Below are 27872 nucleotides of genomic sequence, written 5' to 3'. Positions count from 1 at the left end.
GACTGTTTTTTTTTTTTTTTTTTTTTCCTTTTTTGTTACAAAGGGATCCCACATATCCTTACTATTGCTGAGCTTGTAACTAGTACATTCTCTGCTGATGTGTGTCGGAGCCGACATACTCCAATTATTCTTAACAATATGACTAGAACACACACAAAACAAAAACAAATGAATATTACTCAGCCTTTGACTATAACGACTTAATCTAACCGGTTTGAGTTTTGTTTTCTTTTTTAAGATTTACATTTAATAATCAAGGGAAAAATACGTCGCGTCATTTTTTCTCTCCAGCAATGGCAGCTGAAATCTCATGGAGCTGTACGGAAATCTTCGGCACTTTTGTCGGATCGGGGATTCTTTTGCTGGTTGTTGCTAAACTCGTGTGTCGGTTCTTCTTTGCGGAAAAGTAAGTGAAAATCAACAAAGCTAGTTTTTTAAACACACACACACACACACACACACACACACACACACACACACACACACACACACACACATATGAAGAGTTCGAATGCAAAATACGATAAATATAATTTGTTTAAATTGAAACCTTAAATATATTAAAACCAAATTAATTTGGGTGTGTGGTTTAGTGCTGAAATGCAAGACTACTATATATAGCTATAATTTCATAATTTTGATGACCTTTGTCGCGTTTTGCATTCAAACTTTCCATATATATATATATATATATATATATATATATATATATATATATATATATATATATATATATATATATATATAGTTTTAAAATATAATTTTCATTTTCGTAAAAAATCAAGACAACAAAACATAAAATGAGAACATCATATATTGTATTTCTTGATCTCTTAAGATAGAGATTATGAATGTAATTATATATGTATAACTAGTGTATTTTGCCGTCTGAAGAATAGCTATTTTGGAATATTTTTTAAATGCTATAATATTCAAAATCGTCCAAATTGTTATGAAACAATTCTAACACAATTCTAAAACAATATGATGTTCTCATTTTATATTTGGTTGTCTTGAGTTTTGCGAAAATATTATATGCATGATCGATTATGAAAACTGATTATCATGAAGCATAAATAATTGAGTCAATCAATATTAAGTTTGATTTTATTGGTATATGAACATTACCAGGGTTTTAATATATTAAAATTTTGATTAAAAAAGTATTAATAATATATATATATATATATATATATATATATATATATATATATATATATATATATATATATATATATATATATATATATATATATATAAATATATATATTAGTGTTGGAACGATTAATCGGAATCGGAATAGGGAATCGGAAAAATCGGAAGATTTTGGGGCATCGGTATCGGAATTAGAAAAATTGATGCCTATTTTCCAATGTCAAAACGATTCTTTTAATTGTCTTTTTTTATTGGATTTTGTTTGAAGGAAAATCTCCCATTGCTGGTAATAATGATAAAATAATAAATATTTATTGATTTTAAAATACCAGTAAAGTTAAAATCGATAGATTATCCCCCACAAATGTATTTTAACGTTTAAGAAAATATCTGCATATTTCGACATGTGTTTTTACGAAATCGGGGGAAATAAGAATCTTATAGTTAAATAATTGGAGATTTATAAAGAATCGGAATCAGTAATTGTATTGGAATCAGAAATTTAGCACAGAATCGGTAATTGTATCGGAATTGGGAAAAATATTGGAATCATCGCATCACTAACACACACACACACACACACACACACACACACATATATATATATATATATATATATATATATATATATATATATATATATATATATATATATATATATATATATATACAGAATTCTTTCATTTAGGCATATTTCAATAAATAATGCAGACAATTCCTGTCCACATATTTTGGCTTGGATCCGTTCTAATTTTTCTATTAATTTTCTTGCTTTGGGTTAGAACTGGCTGATGTAGCTGTCATATTCACTTTTGGCCCGAGTATTTTCAGATCCGTCTTAATCCATCATCAGGGACAATTAACAGAACCTGTTTTAAGATATTTGTAGAAGTGTGTTTTTTTTTATTTATAGCATTGCATGTTGATTTTAATTTTCATGAGCAGGCATAAAAGTGGTGCAAATCTTTTCTATCTGCGAGTTAATTTTACCTGTCCTGGGACGGGTATTCAAAATAATGTCCTATGGTATACACTTTCGAATTAAATTCATTGAATGCCTTCTGGAAAGAACTTGAACGCCTACTAGACACTATCTTTGAGAGTCTAATGTTTCTCAATACAGGAATTTGTCAGGGAAACCTGGCAGTGAATTCTTTACACTACAAGTATATCCTGACTAAATATTCAAAATTATATATTATTCACGACTCAAATAAGATCTTGATATAGATTCCTCACAATGTCTTTTACAAGGAACTAGCCTGGGTGCCCGGCGTTGCTCGGGTGTTTGGAGGTCTGTGTTGAGCAAAAAAAAAAAAAAAAGTGGTAGTAGACAGGAAGGCTCGAAACCATACTGCAAAGGAGGAAAAGAACATAAAAAAAGAAGTGACGTCTTTGCTGTTGCGCCCATCGCCAAACCGGACGTGATGTAGGTTTAAATTAAGGCTAGACATTAGAAAAGAGGGGATGACTTTCGAAAATATCAGCGAAAAAAGCGACCCCTCCCTGTAGAAAAGTGCCCCGTTGAGGGTAAGGGAATTGATGTATTTAGCTAATTTTTCAATATTTGTCGTCTGAAGGGTCGAGCTTCAAAATGATACTGATCTCGTGAAAATCCGTCGTGTCTGTCATAAGTTTTTGCGAGATATACAAACATACATATGCACATACATACATTTAAACAGACAGGTGAGATTTATATTATAGATGGTACAAATTCTCCAAGTGATATTACCTCAATTGATGACCAAGAGGCCATGACATATTTAACTGGTAGGTATGGACAAAATGAATGGCGATGCTCAAAATGTATAAACATTTTGACCCTCTATATATAGAAATGCATATCTGTGTCAGATTTCTCCTGTTTAAACTGACTTAGTGAACTATATAAAGTCACACAAGACCTACAATTTGATGAGGATGTGCTGCCACCCAAGTATTGTTGTAAAATCTGTGGATTGTTTTAATATCTGTGGATTATTCTGTAAATTAACAATCTGTTTGACAAGACATTCAAAGGTGCAATGCCTACTAGACACTATCCTCGAGTGTCTAAGGTCTCTCTGTACAAGGGTTTGTCAGAACAACCTGACATGAGGATAATCTTCTCTACAAGTAAACCCTAACTAAATATTCAAAATCACATTTCGTATTCACGGCTCAAATAAGATCTCCTCAGTATAGCTAACCCACAAGGAATGGTGCACCTAAAGTAACAGGACGAAGCTGGATACTCCACCAGACTAGATGAATTCTTGTTCTGGAATCCAGTAAGACCAAGAGACCACAAGAAATATATGCTCTAACATGGGAAGGGGGAAATTATGTTCACAACTTCTATACTAACTTCGTAGTTGAGAGGTAAAGGAGAACGTTGATGGAATATTTGAATATCTATATATTTCATGTATAGATCAAGTGGTCACCCAGAAATGGGGCTTTTTCATTTCTGAGAATTTTGACTAAAGTAAAATGAAAATGCACTCCTTTTCACTCCAAAGAAGGCATATATTTGGGGTGATGTCTAACAAGGGACTGTGCTTCTTTTTTTTTTTTTACAAAGGAGTTACCATATATCAAGGCCCAGAGGCCACTTGAGGATAAGTGTTAATGTGTGTATTTTAGTCATTAGGACAGTTGCATAATAATCGTTTGTAGAAATAATTTGGTATAATTAGATCATTTACGAGGATGGCTCAACAAGAACTTGTTTACATTGGACTTGAAGATAATGATACTGTAGTCAGCTGGAAAGCAGACCAGCAGAACAGAGTTCCACATGGGGGCAGTTCTAGGGAAGTAGGTTTGTTCATGGAATCCATGTTTAGGTTTAGGCAACAATAGGGGGTGGGGGAATTTACAAGATGTCTGTTCACATTAAACTTGAATTTCTGCAGGTTAGTACAGTTAGGGAAGCAGGAAAACAGGGAGCAAATTCCAAAGCCTATCAGTCATAAGAAAGAAACCATTAAAATAGAAGACTTTCTGGCATCTACAAACTTCAACAGTGAAGAGTAGGTTAGTCAGGTGTATATACATCAAGGGGGCATAAGTACTATGAGTTTATCAGAGCACATTCCATTAAAATGTCTGTAAAACAGGTACAAGGATACAACATGGTGACAATGGGACAGAGGTTGGACCTACTAGCTGTGAGGCACTGTTTTGAAATCTGTCCAACAGTGAGAGACTAGTAGTAGATGCACCAGCCCAGATGTGACAGTAATACTCCTCACAATTGTGGCTTTGTAAAAATATAAAATGCTCTCTGGTTTGAGTAATTTTCTAGCATGGTAAAGGGAGCCCATCTTGTAATAATTATATTTCAATAAGAAATTACATGCACTGAATAGTAGATATTTATTTTTCACACGTCTCTACTAGTATATAAAAGGACCTTTGTTGTATGTGTGTGTGTGTGTGTGTGTGTGTGTGTGTGTGTGTGTGTGCGGTGTTGTGTTGTGTTGTGTCTGTGTGTGTGTTGTATATTGTGTGTGTTGTGTTGTGCATGTGTGTGTGTTGTTTGTGTATGTGCTGTGTTGTGTGTGTGTCTTGTGTGTATTGTGCGATGTGTGCTGTGTGTGTTGTGTTGTGTGTGTGTTATGTGTGTTTGTGTTGTGTGTGTTTTGTGTGTTGTGTATGTTGTTTTGTGTTGAGTGTGTTGTGTTGTGTTGTGTGTGTGTTGTGTATGTTGTGTTGTGTGTGTGTTGTGTGCGTTGTGTGGTGTTGTGTGTGTGTTGTGTTGTGTGTGTGTTGTGTGATGTGTTGTGTGTGTTTGTGTTATGTGTTGTGTTGTGTTCTGTTGTGTTGCGTGTGTTGTGCTGTGTGTGTTGTCTTGTGTGTGTTAGTTCGTTTCTTATGGACTTGAAAACAACTGGGTCGATTTTTATGAAAATTTCACACAAAAGTACTCTATGTGCCTAGAAATGTTTTTAGATGGATTTTGTATTGGAATATCTTTGATAAGTATGGTTGATCAAAATAATTCAATGAAAGAAGGAACAAGCTACTTTAACCAAAGTTAACACTTTACACAGCCTAACAACACAAGTACATTTGAGAAGTTTTATTACCACATAAGCCGAAAGGCCCAATATATAAAATCAGTAGTAGGTTCTTTGATATGACTGGGGTGCGTTCGAAATGAATGTTTCTGTATAAAGCACAGCAGCACTATGATACTTGACTTTTGCATTTTAAACTTTAATTCACATATAAAAAAAAATAATTTTATAAAACCAACAGTCCACTACAATGTATTATGGACTAATCACTGAGGGGAGGCATGTGAAGCTTACTCCAGATGCACTGTGATGGGTCCCCAATAAGAGCAGGCAATCAATCGATTTGATTGAAAAATGGGCAATTTCACCAATTTCAATGAAAATAAAAATATGGGAGTATGAAACATTCGTTGATCATCAATTCGATTCTGGGTAACGTCGGGTCACTCTGCTAGTTTTTTTTATGAATGTCGTAAAAATATAAGCCGTAGCCAACTTTGTCTTTATTAAAATCCGTGTAAGACTCACTTATTTTGCACCGATATAGGTTAGCCGAGTACGAAGTCAACATAATTGGTCATGGTCTCGATTTTATTTCTTTTAATACAAAGAAATAGAACCACTCAAATAATCCATAAACTTCGACTGAGCTCTTTTTTATGAAAAGACTGGCAGGGAGACCCCACGTTGTCTGGGATTAAACGATGATCCATGAATGTTTCACACGCCCATACTTTTTTGTCACCAAAATCGGTGAAAGCACACCATTTTCCATCAAATCGATTGATCGTCTACTCTAATTGGGGACCCATTGCGGTGCACCTGAAAGAAGCTTCACATGCTTCCTTGCAGTGACTTAGTCCACAATATATTGTACTGTACATTGCACTGTAAAGAACCTAGGATTTATTTTATAAAATTATTTTTTTATATAATGGCTTGAATTCAAGTTAGAAATGCAAAAGTTAAGTACCATGGTTAAATTGTGCTCTAAACAAAAACATTCATTTCGATCACGCTCTTATATCAAAGAACCTACTGTTGATTTTATATTTGCTTGTGTGGTAATAAAACTTTTCAAATGCACTTGTAAGGTTAGGCTGTATAAAGTGTTAACTTTTGTCAAAATCACCTATTCTTTCTTTCATTGGATTTTTTCAATTATTGATCATCGAAAACATTCCGATACGAAACCTGTCTAAGAACACTACCAGATACATAAAGTACATTTGTATGGAGTCCATACAGAACAAACTCACAAAAACACATACAAAGTTCCTTTAAATAATCTCTACAATTATATAAATGTAATTTTGTGTGTGTGTGTGTGTGTGTGTGTGTGTATGTGTGAGTTCGTTCCTTATAGACTCTGAAACGGCTGAGCAGATTTTCTTTAAAATTTACAGAACTGTAGCGTATAAATCTGGGAGTGATCTTAGTTAAGTTTTGTCTCAGAATAACTCAGATAATTACCGATAATCGATTATCAAAACCGTTATTTTAATTTATCTATCATCTATAAAGCCATTTTATTCCATGATATCGCTTAGCAACAAAGATAGCACAACGGGTCGTGAAAATTCTACTGTGGGTAAGTTTATAGCATGTTTTTTTTTGTTTTTTTTTTTACATGGCGTCGTCTGTAGGTTCAAATTTCTTAACGTTTTCTTTTTTTCGTTAATTGTGAAAGAAGTTTATATAAAATAATTTTATAAAAGAAACAGTAGGTTCTCTAGAGTGCAATGTAAAATAAAATATATTTTGGACTAAGTTACTGCATGGAGGCATGTGAAGCTTCCTCCCGGGAGATTTCATGGATTTCGATGACGATAAAAATATAGGAGTGTGAAATATTCGTTGACCATCATTCAATCCCGGACAACGTTGGGTCTCCCTGCTAATAGTAGGTAAATAGATAGATCTTCGTTACCATATAAAGGAAAAGAATTAGGAAATTTTGTTGACTGCCGAAATTCTATGAGTAGTTTATCCTTGGGCAGAGATAGCCTGTTCTCTGGATAAAGTTAAGATAGAGGAACGCATGTAGTGACTGAAATAAGACACTAAAAAGCAAATAGATCGAATAGCTAATCCCTTTCTTTCTGTTTTATTATGATCTGCATTCCTCTTCACTTCCAAAAGCAAATTTGTTTTTCACATGAATGTGTTAACTCAATATCTTTTCAAAGGTGGTCTATAGAAGTGGATAATATGTCCAGTGACCGAATTAAGACACAAAAAAGCAAATAAATTCTGAAAGAAATCTTCCACGTTAAATAAAAAAGAAGTTAACACTGGATGTTTTTTTTTTTATTATACATTTTAAAATGACAATAATAATTTATATATGAAAAGTTCATTTACTTGTGTGATTTTATGACTTTTATATGACGGTCAGGAAACAAACCTTGTCCAGGACAAATAAAATGAATTGGCTGAAAAGAACAATTTCGCACCATGAAGATTAAAGTCAATTGCAATACTACTAATACTAAATCTAATGTCTAGAATCCTTATTCCAAATTTTGAGCAAAATCCATTATAACATAGCGTGCATGCAAAGTGACGCCAAAAGCAAGATCAGTTGCTCTTCTACTCACCTGGATAAGTTTTGTGTATTTTAAAGCTTTTATTCAGTTTGAAAAGCAAGTAATAATGTGCGCAGTGGATAGAGATGTTCGAATCTCTATGGTTCCAAATGAGCATTGTTTGAAGATAGCAGTTTCAATCCTACCCAAAGCCGGCCAGAGGCTTAGTTGGCCAAAATGTGGTGAGACGACGACAACAACTATGGAAGGCAGTAATTACTGAGGATTCAGTTAGGAAATTCGGAGTTCCTATCTTGTTGCAGCAACCACCTGACAAAGGCCACAGGAATAGTTGGCCGAAACGTCATGGAACAACAACTATGCAGATGAGGATAATAGTCCGCAATAAATAAATGGATAAATAATACAAATTACTCGTCTCAACAAAAATTCTAATTAATTAATAATATAAGTAATGCTGAGTTCATAAGTTGCAGGGAGACAGGGTAGTACACGTCAAGGATTCGTCACTTGACACTCAGCCCAACAGGTGATGGGCCGGCAACCGGCCCAGCACCTGTTGGACTGAGGTACACCGCCTGGGTAATAACTAGGAGGTCCACCCTCCCAGGCCTTGCCACCGGGCTTTCCGGTGGGGCAAGTTTATTGCTTGCTGCCTGAGGCGCCCCGACCGAGGAATGCCGACGGGGTTACTCAGGCAATTTTTAAAATTGCAGGAGTGCCCCTCCTTTAGGGGAGCCTGCGGGGTTCCCACTTTCCAGGCCTTGTGCCAAATATTGCCGATGTGGGCGGCAATTAAATAACTACCCCCATAATCACTTCATCTGATGGGGAAGGTCTCCTAGCGGCTTCGGCTGCAGGGAGACAGGGTAGTACACATCAAGGATTCGTCACTTGATACTCAGCCCAACAGGTGAGGGGCCGGGAACCGGCTCAGCACCTGTTGGACTGAGGTACGCCGCCTGGCTAATAACTAGGAGGTCCACCCTCCCAGGCCTTGCCACCGGGCTTTCCGGTAGGGCGAGTTTATTGCTTGCTGCCTGAGGCGCCCCGACCGGGGAATGCCAACGGGGTTACTCAGGCAATTTTTAAAATTGCAGGAGTGCCCCTTCTTTATAGGAGCCTGTGGGGTTCCCAGTTTCTGGCCTTGTGCTACATAATGCTGATGTGAGCAGCATTTAAATATATACCCCCATTATATCTAAAAAAATATTGCAACACCCCGCACTATTTTTTTATAATGGGGAATTCCTTTTGGTTCAATAAACAATAAAACTTATCCATGTAGGTAGAAGAGTAATTTATCTTGCCTTTGGTAACATTCATTTGTTATTTGTTTGAACTTTTGACCTTTTTTTGTTTGTTATCTTCTCTGCAAATCCACAATTCTTCATGTTGTGATAAAATTGACAGAATAAGTTTTTCAATCATTCTTTTAGGTTAAGTTTGAGGTTAAAATCGCGATAGAAAATGGAACATAAGTTAGAGCCATATTTCACAAAAAAACCCTAAAGAATTTTACAAGCGAAGTATTTATATAAGCTCGTTTGAATCAAGATTGAATCAAGTTATAGAAATAAAAGGTCGTTATTGTTATGAATAAAGATTTAAAAAAAAACAAAACAATTTTTCATTTTCCAGATGAAATTTTAAATCGACAAAATTATTGGCACCGTCCTGATACAAACCCTTTGTGCCATTTAAGGTTAAAATATCTACAAAAAGGATTGAAACGCCGCAAAATCCAACAACCAACTCGACTGTTGGCAAATTGAACTCTCAGAAATTCTTGAAAATTTGGTTATTCGTGCCTGATTTTCCATTTCTTCTTTGCAGACCAACGGAATATCCAAAAGGTGTGGTCATCTTTTGCCAGGTGCCCAAAACTCCGGTCGCCCCAAACCTGTGTCCGTTTGCAGTCAAATTGGGGACATATATGCGAATGGCCAATATACCTTATCAGGTAAAGTGCAGGTTTTCAGTATCGGTGCACACACACACACACACACACACACACACACACACACACACACACACACACACAAATATATATATATTCAAAATATAAAGTTAGAAAGAACGACAACGTGCGTATCTGTATTTTTAAAAAAAAAAATAAACAAACATTTATTTATTTAAAGTTTCAAATTTTCGGCTTATAAAGCCTTCATCAGGAATTTTCTTTTTAAACAATACAATATATATTTTTTTTCTTACGAGCCATGATGTTGTTTGGCAGAGTTTGTTTGAGGAAGGTAAAGATGTGTATTGTCAGTCCAGTGGTAAGCGCTAAAACGTGCTTCTATAAAGTGGATTACTACTATACTACTACAATCATTATTTAAGAAGCTCAATGTAATTACAGAGCAATTCACTAATATATATATATATATATATATATATATATATATAATTATTATAGTAAATAATAATGTCAGCCTCTTTAAGAAACTTGTTTCTTGTCGTTGAGCACTTTCAGTTGTAATAACGTCGGTCAACTTAGTTCATATGCGTAGATTGTCATTTAATGACTAGATCACTCCCGGACTGACGTTAAAAGCATTTAATAAGAATAAATGTTTAAATTCAACTGTATCTCTCACGGTTGACGGTATCCTAGTGGTTCGGGTCCTTGCTAATGAAGCCAGACATGACTTGTGTTACTGGGGTTCGAGTCTTTCAACTGGCGTTAAGCGTGACATCCTTCACTGATGACTCTCGAAAGGATGAAACACCAGTGTCTGTAGGTATTTAATAATTATTATAGTAAAATGATAATAATAATGATGATAATAATAATAATAATATTAAATATATATATATATATATATATATATATATATATATATATATATATATCTATAGTAATCCACATACAGTGCTGTTTGGCTGCATCACAGCTCATCAGTGCGGCTAGACTAGCAACTACCTCAAGCCAGGATAGAAACTAGATGACAGTCAGTGCTTCTCACCGTTACATAATTTAGCTGCTACTAAGATGGGTATGCAAAATTACAATATTTAAACATTGTCCAAACTATATATATATATATATATAATATAACTTGTTTATTGAAATAATTTTCAAACATTAAATGAACTAGGAAAAATCCTTAGAGCACACTAACTACATAGCAATTTCTACGTCGACATGATTAGTAGGGGATATGCGATTCTTTTTTATGAATGATTTGTAAAAGACGTTGGTCTACAGAATTAGTCAAATTTGTGATTTCGTCAACAGTTATTCCTAGCGATACCTCTTGGAGAGCATCCCACAACTCATCTTTGCTCTAAAATTGGTGTCTACTTGCATAGAGGCGTCGCTTCATGAGACTCCAAAGATTCTTAATTGGATTCCAATCTGGTGAATTCGCAAACCACTACATTTTCCGTAGCCCAGAAAACCCCAGTTGTTGCAAATACTCTTTGCTTTTGTTTGCTGAATGCGAGGGAGCATTATCCTGCATAAAAATAATGTTTTTTCTGAACGTCAACCATTGCTTCTTCGGCTATGGTTCAAAGTGCTCTTTCTATGTAAGCATTCGACATCATTTTTACGCATTCTGGGACTCTCCATGGGCCAACTAAAGTACCTCCGATAATCCCAGACCAAATCATTATCCCACCACAACCATGTTGGCGCCTTAAACGCTAATGACGATGTCGTCCATCTAGGACCCATCCCTTGCTCCAGCTATCTGGGCTATCAAGAGTGACACGCACTTCATCCGTGAGCAAAACTTTGGAAAAATCCGTTGTCATGTTGTCCTCTGCCTATTTCAATCGGTTTTGTATGTGATGTTGCTTTAACGGAGACTTTGTCACAGGCTTAACAGACTTTGCCACTTCTTTCAGAAGGCGACATAAAGTATTTTTCAGACATTCTTCAATCCGGCTTGGTCAACAACTTCTCTACTTGTCTGCCCAGGGTTCTTAACAACTTCACGTTTAATTTGGAGTAGAGAACGATGTGAAACAACTGTAAATTTACCTTTATCAGCCGTCTTACGTACCTTTGTAGAGTCTTTGACAAAGTTCTTCACAGTTCGATGGTACCTTCCTATCATTTTCGATATTTCGAGGGTAATTTTACCTTTTGCTAGCTGTTCTGTAATAGTACTCTTTTCAGAACTACTCAAACCACCTTTACGACCCATTTTATTGACGAAACAAACTGCCTTGTTAATAATTTGACACACCTCAAATACCGTGGATTCAGCAATTACGATGGCAAGTTGTTTACATTGTGCGGAACAGTACGAAAATTTCACAGTACGCATTGCCAACGTTTCAGAAGCTTTTGATACGAAACTACCAGTAAGTTTCTGAAACTGGTAAAAAAATGTAATCTCGTTAATAATTTGAGTATATATATACTAGAAAAAGTACCCGTCGTTGACTGGGTTCAAAAACAGCCTACAGAAAATGGACTCTGATTTATGAAAGTATCATAGGTTATGAAAAGGAAGGGTTGTAAATTTGGGTTGAATTTGGGGGTATCAAAACCAAAGTAAAATATGATAAAAGTAAAAATAAAATGGATAAACCTTATAATTTATTATACCATACCTGTTCACATTGAAACACTTATCACAATATTCTGTGGATCTATATTAAAAAACTTTGTTAAACTTTGTGACATATTCCCATTCTATGGAGGTCAGGCGCGAACGAACATCCCATAATTTTATTATACCATATTTCTGAAAACTGAAACATAATTATCAAAGTATACTTATGCAGATAGATATGAAAAGTCTTTATTAAAGTTTGTGCCTATTTCCATTCTATGGAGGCCAGGCATGAACGCAGACCCCACAATTTTATTATACCATCCCTATTTAAGTTAAAATATACTTATCAAAGTATTATTATGTACATCTATATCAAAAACACTTGTAAACGTTTTTTTTTTTATTTTAAATTTTTTTATTTCCATACTTTGTGGATCAGGCGCGAACGCAGACCCCACAATTTTAATGAACCACCGTTCTGCCAGATCAAACATACCTATTCCTGTGTCTCGATACATCTATCATTATATGTAATCAGTTTTTAAAAATAGTCTACCACACACACACACACACACACACACACACACATTCAGCTTTATGTTATATATATATATATATATATATATGTATATATATATCGCTACCTTAGCGGTTTTTTAAGAGCTATAAGCTCTTATTGTTATTCACACACACACACACACACACACACACACACACACACACACACACACACACACACACACACACACACACACACACATATATATATATATATATTTATATAAAGAACCAGTTTTAAAACATTGCCATTTCAATTAAAAACAGTCTTCAATTTTCTTTCTCTTTTTAAATTATGTCCAGAATGTGTATAGTATGAAGCTATCACCAAAAAGAAAAACTCCCTGGATCATATATAATGGTCAAGCGTACAGCGATTCTCAATTTATTATCGAATTCCTCAACAAAGAATTCAATGTCGACTTGAGCAAGCATTTGACAGCGAAGGAGAAGGCAATCGCTCATTCCATGCGCAAAATGACCGAAGAAAGTCTTTACTGGTAAGTTAATGCCTTTGGTCATTTGCTAACAACTCAAATTAAATTGTACCGGAAGTTACATTTGTAACGTTGTAGTTACAAATAAACAAAGGAAATAATTAAATAAAAATAATTTATTACCGTTACTCTCTCGTTCGACACCGCTTAAAAAGCCCATTCTTGTCCTCCACTTTACGCGTCCATCTTTTTCGACGTCGCTTTTTGTCTTCTCCAGACCACGTGGTGCCCTTTTTCTCTTTTTCTTGTCACGCCAACTCGCGAACACTTCTTAATTTGCATATACGCATTTTTTTCGGCTACTGCTGCTGCTAATTTCTTTGCAAGCCATCCATCCTCCGCTGCTGCGAATATTTTCTCACGTACTCGTATACACTATGTTACACGTTGATTTACACTGAATTTCATCCATAGTAATTAGATATCAATTAAGCAAGATGCCTTGCTTTTCAATGTCTTCTTAAGACCTCTGAAGCTTAAGCCTAAAATTTTAGACATTCATCATGTATATATATATATATATATAAGTGAAAATGTCTAAAAATTTGAGACATTCATCATGTATATATATATATATATATAAGTGAAAATGTCTAAAAATTTGAGACATTCATCATGTAATCTTTATATATATATATATATATATATATATATATATATATATATATATATATAAAAGTGAAAATGTGTGTGTGTGTGTGTGTGTTTGTGTGTGTGTGCATTTCCTTACCAAATAAATCTGTCAATTTTCGATCTAGAGACTCGAGATTTGACATAAGGAATATTGAGATTGGGCAAAACTTTTTAATCAGTTTTCGGCCAAACATTTGGCCGTCAAGGGGTCAAGGTTCCACGATTTGACCTTTTAAAACTCTACCAAACTCCTCCGCCAATTTTGGATCTAAACACTTGAAACTTTAAATGTAAGTTACTTGGACATGGGTCTAACTTTTTAATTTGATTTGAGCCCCCAAAACTTAATGTTAAGGGGTTTCAATTCTTGGTCTAATTCCCTCAATATATATATATATATATATATATATATATATATATATATATTTGTTTGGAAATTCGTATGCCGATCGAGTCCAAACCATAATTGATGCAAAATCCCGAGGACCAGGGCCAAATTCTGAAAGTATACCAAAAAATATATGCAGGGGCGCAGGGCATTCATTGCACATGTCGGCTGATAAAAAAGGCGCTTCTTCATTATTGTAGTGAAATCGGCCAGCCGAAAATTTGATATTTAATTAAAAAAAAAATCATGATTACTCCTTACATTTTTTTGTCAGTTTCAACAATAAACCATGTTATCTACCTAATTATCATGCCACAATTATTTCAGTCTTCCGTGTTACACGTCACATGAGCCGTAAACACAAGTGAAATCGTTAAAATGTCTAATTTCTTCGAAAACTATTTTTAAAAAATAATTAATCGTTTTTCGTAAGTTTTGGATATTTTCATTACTGCAACATGACAATTACATAGATTCTATTACTTTCACTTAGCAATCAGTATTTCGATTTCCGAATTTTACTACAATAACGAAGAAGCACCAAAATGTTTACGAATATTCTATATTTGAAAGCAATATATTTTCTTTGGCTAAAAAAACAACTGTTTACCAAAATATTTCCTTTTTTTTTTTTTAAACTTATCCAACAACATTGTACATTCTTTTCTTACTTCTGAATTACTTTGTTGGTTTATTCTTTAAACAGTTTTCTTTCCAATTTTTCTATCGATTTATATTTGATAAAACGCTATACTTTCACGCAAAAAGAAAATCGGCTAAACTTTTTAATTTATGAGATTTTTCAGTGCGTGCTCACATACATGTTTAAAGTAAAATTAAACCCTCATGTTTCCCTTCTGTCAACCTCAAGGAGAACAGGCAGTGAACGTGCACTGAATAATTTAAACGGATTTTAATATATATTACTATATTTACATATATTTTACATTTAGTTATTGTTGCTTTTTTCAAGCGATACATACGGTTTTATTTACTTAGAAAATCGCCCTTTTAATTTGTTTGGACGTATATAACATTTTTATTTATTTATTATTTTTAAAACAGTAATCTACGTACACGCGTGTTTCGAGGTCGTTACCTCTCGTCAGCGTAGTTCAACTGTTTCTAGGGATCGAACCTCAGGCCATGTTTACCACAGTCCGGTGCCTTAACCGTTAGGCCATAATCCCTAGATTAATTATACTGTTTATTTTTATCGCTTTTTTTATATCGCTATATTTTATTATATTTTAATATATTTTAATATATTTTACTATATTTTAATGTTAACATTTTAAGATATTGCACGTCACAATTCGCCTGGCGTTTGCAATAACCATTAACAAGGCACAGGGAATCTTTTACATTTGTGTGACTTACATCTACAGCATGATTGCTTTTCATGTGGACAAGTATATGTTGTGTGTTCTACAGTCGGCAAATCAGACAATCTCTACATCTGCACAGAAAAAAAGAACACATCAAAATATTTTGTATCCACAAATATTGATAACATAAACATAAGAAACACACATTTTGTCTTTTTTGTTTTTTTTGTTACATTTAAACAAACTGAGCCACAGCAACGCATGGCCGGGTACAGCTAGTATATATATATACTGCTATAGCTAGTATATATATATATATATATATATATATATATATATATATACATACATATATATATATATACATATATATATATATATATATATATATATATATATATATATTTACTAGCTGTACCCATGGTAGTATATATATATATATATATATATATATATATATATATATATTGAGAAAAATAGAAAAACCGAATGAAATTATTAAAATAATCAACGTTTCGTCCCTATTTCGGAGGGCATCTTCAGGATATTGAAGTAAAAATGCAAGAAAAGAAAAAGTCATAGACCATACGAAAAAGAGAACAGTTTTTGAATCCTACCCATGTCGGGAAGGACAAACATATGTGTGTGTATGGGAAGGTTGGTTTGTTCAATGTCTGTATATACACTTTTAAAAATGCGTTGAATAAATATGTACACTTTTTTCTTCTCTCTCTAAACTTATTCATTTTGTTGAAATATTTAAGAAAAATGGTTAACCAGGATCTGTTTTGATATTTTGTTCTTTGATTATTATTTTCCCTATGCTAGGGGCTAAATGGTAGACGCCTTTTCTTTGCGTAATAGTACTCGTGTTTAATATTAGTGCTGATTTTAAAAGTCTTCTTTTAGCTCTATCTATCACGTATTTTATCATTTTCGCATGATCTAAATTAAATGAATGATCGTGTTCTGCACAATGGCAAAAGAGTGCATTTAGGGCGTTACCATTCCTTATATCTCTTCTGGGTTCGTAAAGTCTTAATTTCAATGTTCGCTGTGTTTCACCTATGTACGCTTGTTGACAATTGTTACATGGGATGGAATATATACCGGTGTCGTATGTGAGTGTTTTGGGAGAGTGCTTGGTAGTTTTTAATGTCTGTTTTATTGTTGTGGAAGTTGTTTGTATCAAGTGAAAACCAAGTCTATTAAGAGTGTCGTAGATTTTTGTATTTTTGGTGTGGGTGGGAATGAAAAGATATCTGTTTAGTAGTGAGGTATTTGTTTTATTTTTCTGTCTGTTTATATTATAGTGTATTTTCGTAGCTTTTTTCTTTGCGTAAGAAATGAAATAGGATGGGTACTGTAGTTTTTTTAAAACATTCGTAATGTATTGAAAGTCATCATTAAGATATTGGGGGCTGCATATTCTAAAGGCACACAAGAAAAAAAAAACAATAATCATGCCAGTCTTTATTTTATCATTGTGGTGCGACTAGTAATGAATATAATCGTTTTTGTGTGTGGTCTTTCTATGTACTTTGAAACTCAGATCGGTTTCTGATCTGATGAGGAGTATGTCTAGAAAAGCTAGGGAGTGGTCTTGTTCGGATTCATGTGTAAATTTTATAGATGGTTCTACTGAATTTAATTTATTTCTAATTTGTTCTATTTGTGTGTTTTTAGGGAGAAAAATAAGAATGTCATCTATATATCTAAAATATGTGGAGTTGTTAGGAAGTCTGTATTCAAAAGAGTTGGTTTCTAAGAATTCTAAGAATAAGCAGGCTAGTACACCACTAAGGGGGTTACCCATAGGGAGTCCAAATTTCTGTCTGTAGTAAGAATTATTAAACTGAAAGTAGGTTCTATCATTGATGAGGTTTATGATTTGTATTAGTGTATCTGAGGAAAAAGGTAGGTCGGCTTTAATTTTGATTAAGTGCTTGTGGAGTAGATTAAGGCATTTTTTGATTGGAATATTGGTGTAGAGGGAAATTATGTCTAAACTGTGCATGGTTTTATTTTGTATGTCCATAGTTTTTATTCTATTTAGGAGGTCACCAGAGTTTTTGATATGAGAAGTGCTGATGGTGCCCATTAGTGGAATTAAGATTTGGGCAATAGCTCGTGCTAATTTATGGGTGACGCTTCCGATGTTAGATACTATAGGTCTCATAGAGACGTTTTCTTTATGTATTTTGGGGAGGCCGTATAATATAGAAATAGTGGAATATTATTAGGAGGTGGGTATAAAGGGTGATCAAGCTGAAAAACAGGAAAAGAGGTGTTGTGATTACCTGAGAGGTTGTGGGGGTGTTATTGTTATCGTGCGGGGCGAAAGCGTGCAGCCATTTAAGGTGGTAAGCAGTTCTGCAGAACTGCGTTTCTATGTTGAGTTTAGCTTTATCCGTCAGTTTCATTGTGGTGATAATCATATTCCATTAGATCTAAAACTTTCAAGGTTAAAGCATAAAATATTCATTCAGAATACTTGAACGCGAACAACACCATATTACCCCCAATCTTACCAGGAACCAATACCTCACCCTTAAATCCCTTAAAGACAAAGACTTAGTTTACTTACCCTCTGATAAGGGCAGAGAATTTTGCGTTATATCACAGGAATCTTATAACAACCTTGCTATGGAGCATCTTTCCAATACCGACCTTTACACCCCAGCACATAATATCACTGCTGCTCGTATTGAGAACAACATTAACAAGACATGGTCTCAAATTTGTTTTAAAAGAAATCTCCCAAAACAACACAGACTAAATTTTATTACTAAATACAGCGAATTACCTTCCTTTTATCACCTTATTAAAACCCACAAAAATAGCACACACATACAGATCAGACCCATTGTTTCAAGCGTTAACGGTCCCCTTTATAAAATCTCTTGGTTAATATCCCGCCTACTTAAACCTCTACTCTCTACCTTCCCAGCCCATGTTAGTAGTTGCAACCAAGTAATTAACAGACTCAACGATCTACCACACCATCTACTCAAACTATACAGATACCCATTTAGCCTAGACGTCGTTTCTTTATACACCTCCATTCCTGCACATCCAGCCATCAATCTCATGGCAGACATTATAGCATCTAAAAACCCACAATGCTTCGGAATTACTCCAGGAGATCTCTTACAACTCCTCCGTATTATAGTAGACAACACTTACTTTACTTTCTTACAAAACACATTCAAACAAGTATCTGGACTACCCATGGGCTCCAGTCTATCCGGTATTCTTGCCATTGCTTATATGGACAAACTCGAAAGACACACCCTTAGTACCTGCTACTCTTATCTCCTTTTTACTAGATATATCGATGACATTTTAATTATCACATACTCCCGCGAAGAAGCTATTAACATTTTCCACAAATTCAATAATGCCGACCCAAACTTAAAATTTACTATAGAACACCCAGACTCTTCTGAATCTCTTTCTCTACTTGATTTTAAAATACAAATAAAAAAAAATGGTGCCATATGCACTGAATTCTACAGAAAACCCGCCAGCATACGCCTCTTCGTACATTTCAAAATTGCACTACCTCTCAAGGACAAACTAAACTATGCACATGCCGAAATCTTACGCATACAAGACAAATGCACTAACATCTCCGACAAACATACACACACTAACAATTTCCTACAGACCCTCTCACTAAACGGCTACCCTAATACGATCCTATCCTCACTTAAAAAGAAAAAACGCAACACCCGACCCTTCTCTAACAATTGTTTTCTAAAACTACCCTTCCTCAGTGACAAAATCTCATCTTCAATCCGAAAAGCCATCCGCAGCGAGGGACTCAACATTCAACTCATCCACACTGGATCTACTTTAAGACAACAGCTCAACCGAAAACATCCATCGCATACACCTTCCCCTTGTTCACTCTCTAATTGCCCAATATCACACACAGGTTTATGCTTTAAGAACCACGTTGTTTACGACCTACAATGCGCTAAATGCAGTGCATCTTACATTGGAAGCACTACCAGATTGCTTCACCACCGCATTAAAGAGCATTTAAACACTACTGCTTCGTCGTTCTATAAACATATTTGCACTTGCATTAATTCAGAACCGGATTTTCACATCAACATTCTTGCTTCTTCAAGAAACGTAGGTCAACTTCGTATTCTCGAATCTTTAATTATTTCAAAAAATACTCCCACACTAAACAATAGACTGGAATTGAGCTCCGCTTTTATAATATAAGTTTAAAACATAAGAAAAACAATAATTAAAATAATAATATAAAAGAAAAATAAATAAAAAAAAATTATTGTTTTAAAATAATTAAATGATTAATAAAATCTCACAGAGTTGCCCCCTTCAACCCTTGCTTGAATAGTCATCTCCCTTGATTCACAAACGCAACAAGTATTTTAAAAACCAACTAATTTATTTTAACGTTCTTCTAACGCCATTTTTTGTTCTATATTTCGCGGTATCACGTGGCAAACTCTGTAGCTGCTTTTCCAATTTTGAACACTCTTCCGCTGTCTTCTCTTGAAAAAGGACTAATAGGTCTGAAATATATTGAGATTTATAACACCATTGAAAACAACAGGAAAAAAAATTACTGTTGTTTAGAGTTAAAATTTGTGTGAAAAAGAAAAACAAACAACAAAAAGAAGAAATTTATTTCTTTTGTTTTCATTTAATTTTGCTCTATATAAAAAAAAATCTCGCATTATTCTTGGCTTTTAATTTTACCTTATATATATATATATATATATATATATATATATATATATATATATATATATATATATATATAAAATAAAAAATAAAAATAAAAATTACTATAAGTTTACCAAGGTAATCAAAATGGTAAACTTAAAATATATTATAAATATAAAATATTTTTTTGATTCATCCAGCCTTGACAGACGTGTTTTAAATATTCTCTCCAGGGCTTTTTCTTTTAATGATTTGGAATTCATTCCATTTGCGCTTTTTTCTAAGGAACTCTGCCTTTTGGATTATTTTGGACCATCTGGAATTTACCCATTGGATTGAAATTTTAAATTCGACCGTTTTGGATTTTACCATTTTTGGATTTTTACCCTTCACCGGACTATCCATTCATGTGAAATCTTTTTATCATTTTTCTTTTGCCTCCTGTTCCCCTTACCTCACCCTTTTTTTTTTTTAACCAAGTAAGATCTGTGACTTACTTGTAGTTTCATTAAATACTTTTATATGCAAAATCTGATCCTGTATTTTGCTAATTCCTGCCCTCTGATGAGAAGGAGAGTATTTCTTCGGAACTCCGCGGATTAAGGACTATCCACTTATTTTGTGCTTCCTTTTTAAAAATTAAATATGTTTTTAACTCTTTTTGAAGATGTCTTTTAACATGTTTTATTAATCATTTGTTCATATATATATATATATATATATATATATATATATATATATATATATATATATATATATATATTAAATTAAAGGTGTTTCTTTTCTTTTTTTAAGGACTTTTATTATGAATCGCTGGGTTCAGAGCTACGGCGATCCAACCATTTCGAGATTAGCTACATTAAGTGGATTAGACCTGTGGAAGCTTAAAATGGCGACGAGTGTTATGTCCTACTTTCAAGGTTATGGCCGACACACGGAAGAGGAAGTGGAAAGAATCAGCCGACAAGACCTTCAAGCTTTGAACGATCATATTGGTAAGTTGAATCCAAGCATGAAAACAGCCTCTAAGTCGAATATCTTCGGCGGAAATTCAGTATATCTCGATAACGGTTTTACTATTTATATACGACAAATTAAGGCACGATAAATGTACGACAAGACAAAACTACTCCTGTTGATTCTTTATTCGTGTGATATTTACACGTGACAGATCTAGACACGGCAAATTGAGGCACGACAAAATTAGGTACAACAAATAAAGATTCGGCAAAGTGCTCCTGCGGTTTCTTTTTGTTTTTATTTGTAAAATAAAGTGGGTTTTTTTTTTCAGACTTAAGGAGAATATTTAAAAAAAAAATACGCCTAAAACATAAGAAGAAAAAATATTACTTTAAGTTAAAAGAAGCAAATATATTTGTTTATGTTTTTTTAATCGTAAATATTTTTTGTTTTGTTTTTGTAACGAACAGGCTAATTTGCCGGTCACAGTAATATAGCAAAAATATAGCAAAACTTGTGTTTTAAGCTTATTTTGCCGGTTCCGGTAATATATATATAATTTTAGTCATTCCATGAATTAAAATTTTTTTTAGATAAACTGTTTTAAACTCAATCCCCCCCTCTCTCTCTCTCTCTCTCTCTCTCTCTCTATATATATATATATATATATATATATATATATATATATATATATATATATATATAATTTTAGTCATTCTATAAATTTAAAAATTTATGACGTGAAATGGTTAAATTTCAAATCGAAAGACAAAGAATACATTTGGCGTTATTCTCGCGTTACCTACGCACAGTTCAACTATTTCAAATTACAACCGCCAGATACAACACGCGGCTCTATACAAACAGTCTTCTTGCTCCAAATTTACAACATGGCAAGGAAAAAGAAAAAAAAAAGAAACAAAACAACACACTGAAGATGGAGTCTACCTCCGAAATATATTTGTAATAAATTTCAAACAAGTAAAATATTTGTTTATTTTCCTAATATTACGTTGTGAATTGGTTTTCAAGCGCACTTGATGCGTATATATATATATATATATATATATATATATATATATATATATATATATATATTGTTTTTAAAATATAATTATCCACTGACACGTGTTTCGTTGTTTACGACTCATGAAAGTGGCTGAATCTCAGTCACTCTGATGAGTCTTAGACGACGAAACACGTGTCAGTGGATAATTATATTTTAAAAACAATGTATATGCCACTCTCCATATGGGGGCACCAAATTGGTTAACAAACCCCTTTTTTAATACCAACATCATGTTTGGATGAGAAGGTTTCAATCTATAATATCCGCAGATATTTTGATCCGAAGGTTGGAAAGCTGTGGAGCATGTGTATGGAGCCGTAAAATTGTCAGCACAGTAAATCAAAATCTCTCAATGTCATTTCTCTCGGAAGGTAGGATTCGAACGAGATGGATTCTGTCTGTGACCCCTCTGGGGGGGGGGGGGCGTGATGAGAGTTGGTTACGAATCGGAGGTGGACACATCCACGATTGGAGACGGGGAAAGGAGTGTCTCGTACGCACCGGCTGAACGCAGGGCTACCGGTTGAAAAAAAGAGGATTTTTTTTTTGGCGCCGCTTTTGGAGAAGAGAATTCGTCTCGCTATGTCAGTGAACGTACGGACGGATTCTGTCACCAAATCTCAAGAGATATGAAGAAGAAAAGAAAGAAAACGCCGTAATGAACCGATGCCAACTCTGATCCCACGTTACGGGCCGAACGCCTTCATTTACTAACCGTTGCCCGATTCACACCGAAAGCGATAAGTACAAACCAAATGAACATTTTCTTTTTATTGATTTTTCCCCCACGCTGATTTTTCTCTCACACATTCACGAACATTCTCTTCAGCTACTAAAACGAACAATCTATACATACATTCGATCTATAAATAAAACTGCTTTTCTTGCCTTGAAAATATAATGTCTGTCTTATTTATTTTTATGGAGTCAGATAATTACAAACCCGATAAACCTATACCTGTTACAGTTGTTTTCAGTGGTTGCACCTGAAGTGCATTGGTAAAACAACTTTCCCCAACGATGAATTTTGGATTTGCAGGGACTGTTTTGCCTGAATATTCTGAGACGGATGCATTTTTTAAAAATAATATTTTATTTTTAATAAATTATTTTAATGTTTCAACATCTGGTAGTAGTAGGAAAAATAAAAAATTGTCTTAAAAATTAGAAATATAAAGAAACTTGTATTAATTCGGCTTTCTGAACCTACCTTACTAGTACAAAGTGTTGGGCATATCTTAACATTGAATATCTCGAGAACTCTTAAGGATATAAAAACGCATCTGGTATATTCAGAAAGCTTGTAATCTCAAGTTTTCCTTATTAATATTCAAACATGTCCAATGTATGTACCATTGGTCACACGACACACGTCAAGCCGAGAGTCCAAATCTTTTCAAGCACGTCCCAGCATTGCATTGTCAACGGTTGAAACAACTTCTGTTATTCGGGCCTTCAGCTCATCCACGTCTCTTGGAATGGGAGGCACATAGACCAGTCCTTTCACAAATACCCACAAAAATAAATCGCAAGGTGTGAGATCTTTTTTTTTTTTTTGTGAAATGCATGTTGAACAAGTGTTTATGATCCAGTTTTTGCAAATTCAAACACACAAAACGCCTTTTCTGGTTGAGTGAACGCCATTACTGGATCAGAAAAAGAATTTTAAAAATCAATAGTCTCACAAAAAAATTAATGCATTTAGCTTTAAAATGGCACCACTTTCATCTTACTACCATTCATAGTTAAACAAATATAAGGACTTGAAATGTGCCTAAAACTTTTGGAACACCCTGTATTACTAACAAATATAATATATTTACCGGGAAATAACCTTGGACCTATTTTACAAGGAACGGCATAATATGCATAAAACAGTTTGATTTTTACCGGAATCGGTTAAATAAGCTTAAAATAATGTTTGGCTATTTTACCGGAAGCGGCGAAATAGCCTCTTACTTTTTTTTTTTTTTAATAGTAAATATTTATTTAAAATGACAATGAAAAGTAAATGTCTGCCTGCCTGCCTGCCTGCCTGCCTATCTATCTATCTATCTATCTATCTATCTATCTATCTATCTATCTACGATTATACAAAAGGAACTTTGTCTATGTGTGTGTGAGCTTGAAAACGAGTGGGCCGATTTTGATGAAATTTCACACAAAGGTACTTTATGCGCCTGGCAGTGTTCTCAGATAGGTTTTGTATCGGAATATCACCGCCAAGTATCAATAATTAATAATCGAAATAATTCAATGAAAGAAAGAACAGGCGATTTTTACCAAATGTAACACTTTATACAAGGTAATAATCTTACTTCGACTTTTTTTTTTGGTGGGGAGGATACACAATTTGAATTCAGGAATACCTACATCATCAACCAAGGACCAACGTATTTTCACTCCGGATATGAAATATTTGGAATCACAATGTAAATCTTGAATTTAATTTCCGTTTCAGACCATTCTCTCCCGAAAAAGTGATGTAATATCTACTCATTATATTTTCGTTCCGGCTTTAATATTCTAAAAGATTTCATGATTTCCATCACCAACCGCAACTCGTTACGTTGAATCACCATTTAAACTGGACGGAGACTGTACTTCTGACAGAGGAACTTCTGTTTATTTATTAATAATTTTGAAAAATAGTTCGACACTGCTTTGCACTCAACAAAGGCTTAAAAACTTTGGATAACATCCTCTGCCTTTTATGAACTTTCTCCCACTGTAAATTTACCTTATCGTCGTATTTTCATTTTATTTTATTTCATTTTTTTTACTTGACTCTTTATATTGTTTTTTTTTTAATTTTATTTATTCTTTTATATTTAATAACGTTGTATTCCTTATACCTTTATCTATATATTTATAGGATAGCGTGTGTGTTATTTATTTTGTATGTCACGCTTACATCCGAGTGACTGTCGTTTAATTGTTATGTACTTCCATTTCTTGTAATAAATAATTTTACTAAGAATTCTTCATAAGTTTTGGTTTCGGTTTCGATTATAGCTTATGGCATTCAAGTTATATATAATATATATATTTCTAAAAGTGTGGCTTAAATTTCAATTCTCGGAGCGGTCAAAGGTTCAGTATAGCCGTTTCAAGAATAATAAAAAAACAAACAAATTGAATCTTTTCAGTTTATTCGTAAGTGTTTTTATTTTGTTTGAAGATATTTTTTTAAAACACAGAACGTTTTTCTGTCTACACGGAATTATTTTTTCAAGCAAGAAACTTATTGAGGTTACCAAATTATGTTATTTAGTGAAGTGTTGTTTTTTATGTTCCGAAGTTTCCAGGGTAAAATAACTCTAGACCCATTTCGGAAACAACAATTCTAAATAAATTAAATTAAATATATTATCAATATAATTGTTATTTAAAGTTGATTAAATAATAATATTAAATAAAACACGTCAAACAATTCTCTTGCTAGAAACATTAACTAACATATCGCTATTTAGTCAAATCGATTTTCCTTAATGTAATATGCAAATGAAGTGATCTCTTCATTGTATATTTTGCAAGAATCATACTATATATATAGAAATAAATGAAAGAGTAAATTTACGGACCTTTTGTTTATATTAATTAAATTATGAACAAACAAACAGACGGGAATACGAATTTATATATATATATATATATATATATATATATATATATATATAGATATATATATATATATATATATATATATATATTTGAATGAGGAATTATTTCGAGTTAAAATCCATTTAGTATTACACATGTAAACTTAATAAAAATTGAATGGTCAATATTATGTGAATAAATGAAATCACATGGCATCACGTCAAATTCGGTCGCCATCTTGTTTTGTGTATATTAAGGGATCTATTTGAAGATTTCAAAGTTTGACGAGACACACCTAAAGATGGTTGGTGGTTATATCGGCTTAAATATTGTGAGAATAATAAACTTTATTTCACATACAACTTTACTAATAGTCTGAATTTTTTTTTTTCATTTTTTATTTTTTTATTTTTTTTTTGTTTTTTTGCATCTAAGATAATTTTTCTTTTAATTCAACCGCAGGTGATAAACCATACTTGATGGGGGATAAACCATGCGAAGAAGATTGTGCCGTTTTTGGAATGATCGCAATGATGTGGTTGATGCGAGAGTCTTCATTTATTACAAAAATGGTTAAAGGTAAAACGTTTGGTGCTTCCATAGCGTGATTCCTACCTGCAAAGGAAATGTCCCTTTTTATTAATATTTACAAAATGGATTCCAGTTTCCATATAATCGAAAATTTAGCAACGTTAATTGGCCCTTTTTTTTCCAGATTTTTGCTATATGTGAAATATTTTAAATGTTTATTTTATTAAAATAGGGATGCAAAATTCTAGAATTTTGATTTTTTTAATACAATTTTTTTAGTCTTTTTTCAGATTTGTTGCTATAAACTTTAATATGTTTATTTTATATTACAAATACAAAAATATATATTTTTATTATATAAAATCATTCTGAAAAAAATGAACATTTATAAGTAAAGACAAAAAATATTTTTTATTACGAAAAATAATTTAAAAAATATTTTAAAGCAATGACCATATATTATGTAACTTTTAAAAAATATATTTCTGTTATATAAAACTATTCTGAAAAAAAAAAAAAGAAAATTCAAGACTAAAAATATATTTTATGATAAGATATTCTATTAAAAAAAATCATTCCAAAAACCATTTTAAAATAAAGACCAAAAATGTTTTTTTAAAGTAAAGACCCTATTTTATGTAACCTTTTAAAAATAATTTTTATTATATAAAAAATTCTGAAAAAAAACATTCAAAATTCAAGACAAAAATTATATTTTATAAGATATTTTATTTAAAAAATCATTCTGGAAAAAAAATAAAGACTAAAAATATATTTTTATTATAATATATTTTATTATAAAAAAAGCAAAGATGACAACGACATAATTTTTCTTTTAATTTAATCTTTTTTATGTTTTTTTTTTTTCAGAAAATACTTATCCAAATCTGACAATTTATTATGAAAAAATGAAGAACGAATTCTGGCCAATTTATGAAGAACAAAGTTAAATAATGAGATATAAATTGTATCCAAGTTGTGTAGAGTGTTCTGCCTTTGTTTTTAGTTTGATTAAAAAAAAACAGTTTATAAAAATATTATTCCAAAAAACAGTTCGTAAATATTTTTATAGCACTTTTATTTTTACGTTTTATGTTAAAAAAATTGCAACACCTAATGTTTGATTAAAAAAAATTACATAAACATATTTTCATTACAAAGGTTGTAATTTTGTCACAGGAGTTCAAATAAAGATTGTTTGGATAAAACTTCTATTTTTATATTTGTTTAATTTTTTTTTAACGCATTATATACAGTGTTGATCATCCGTACCTCTAAATTTGTCTGCCGTCACTTCCGCCGAATGGTTTTGTAAACTCTTAACAAAAGCTGCTATACTTTTAGAGCAATGTAGTATTGTGGTGACTCAT

General features: G+C 33.0%; 1 protein-coding gene across 1 annotated transcript; it reads left to right on the top strand.

The window, feature by feature from the left end:
- Nucleotides 1–191: 191 nt before the first annotated feature.
- On the top strand, nt 192–27722 carry LOC145259614 (failed axon connections homolog). The gene is made up of 6 exons (XM_080117270.1): nt 192–406; nt 9548–9674; nt 13090–13286; nt 21135–21334; nt 26434–26550; nt 27373–27722. Exons 1-6 carry the CDS (start codon nt 294–296, stop codon nt 27450–27452), a joined length of 834 nt encoding a protein of 277 aa, XP_079973396.1. The 5' UTR covers nt 192–293; the 3' UTR covers nt 27453–27722.
- Nucleotides 27723–27872: the final 150 nt, after the last annotated feature.

Source organism: Euprymna scolopes, chromosome 35, assembly GCF_053919585.1.
Source record: "Euprymna scolopes isolate OS-2025 chromosome 35, ASM5391958v1, whole genome shotgun sequence".
Lineage (NCBI taxonomy): Eukaryota > Metazoa > Mollusca > Cephalopoda > Sepiida > Sepiolidae > Euprymna > Euprymna scolopes.
This window is presented reverse-complemented; position numbering and strand designations above follow the sequence as displayed.

What these genes read in the sequence shown, in the direction of transcription:
- LOC145259614 (XM_080117270.1), top strand. Translation starts at nt 294, where the DNA reads ATGGCAGCTGAAATCTCATGGAGCTGTACGGAAATCTTCGGCACTTTT. An exon ending in TGGCCAATATACCTTATCAG is followed by an intron (nt 9,675 to 13,089) that starts GTAAAGTGCAGG and finishes AATTATGTCCAG; the next exon opens with AATGTGTATAGTATGAAGCT. An exon ending in ACCGAAGAAAGTCTTTACTG is followed by an intron (nt 13,287 to 21,134) that starts GTAAGTTAATGC and finishes TCTTTTTTTAAG; the next exon opens with GACTTTTATTATGAATCGCT.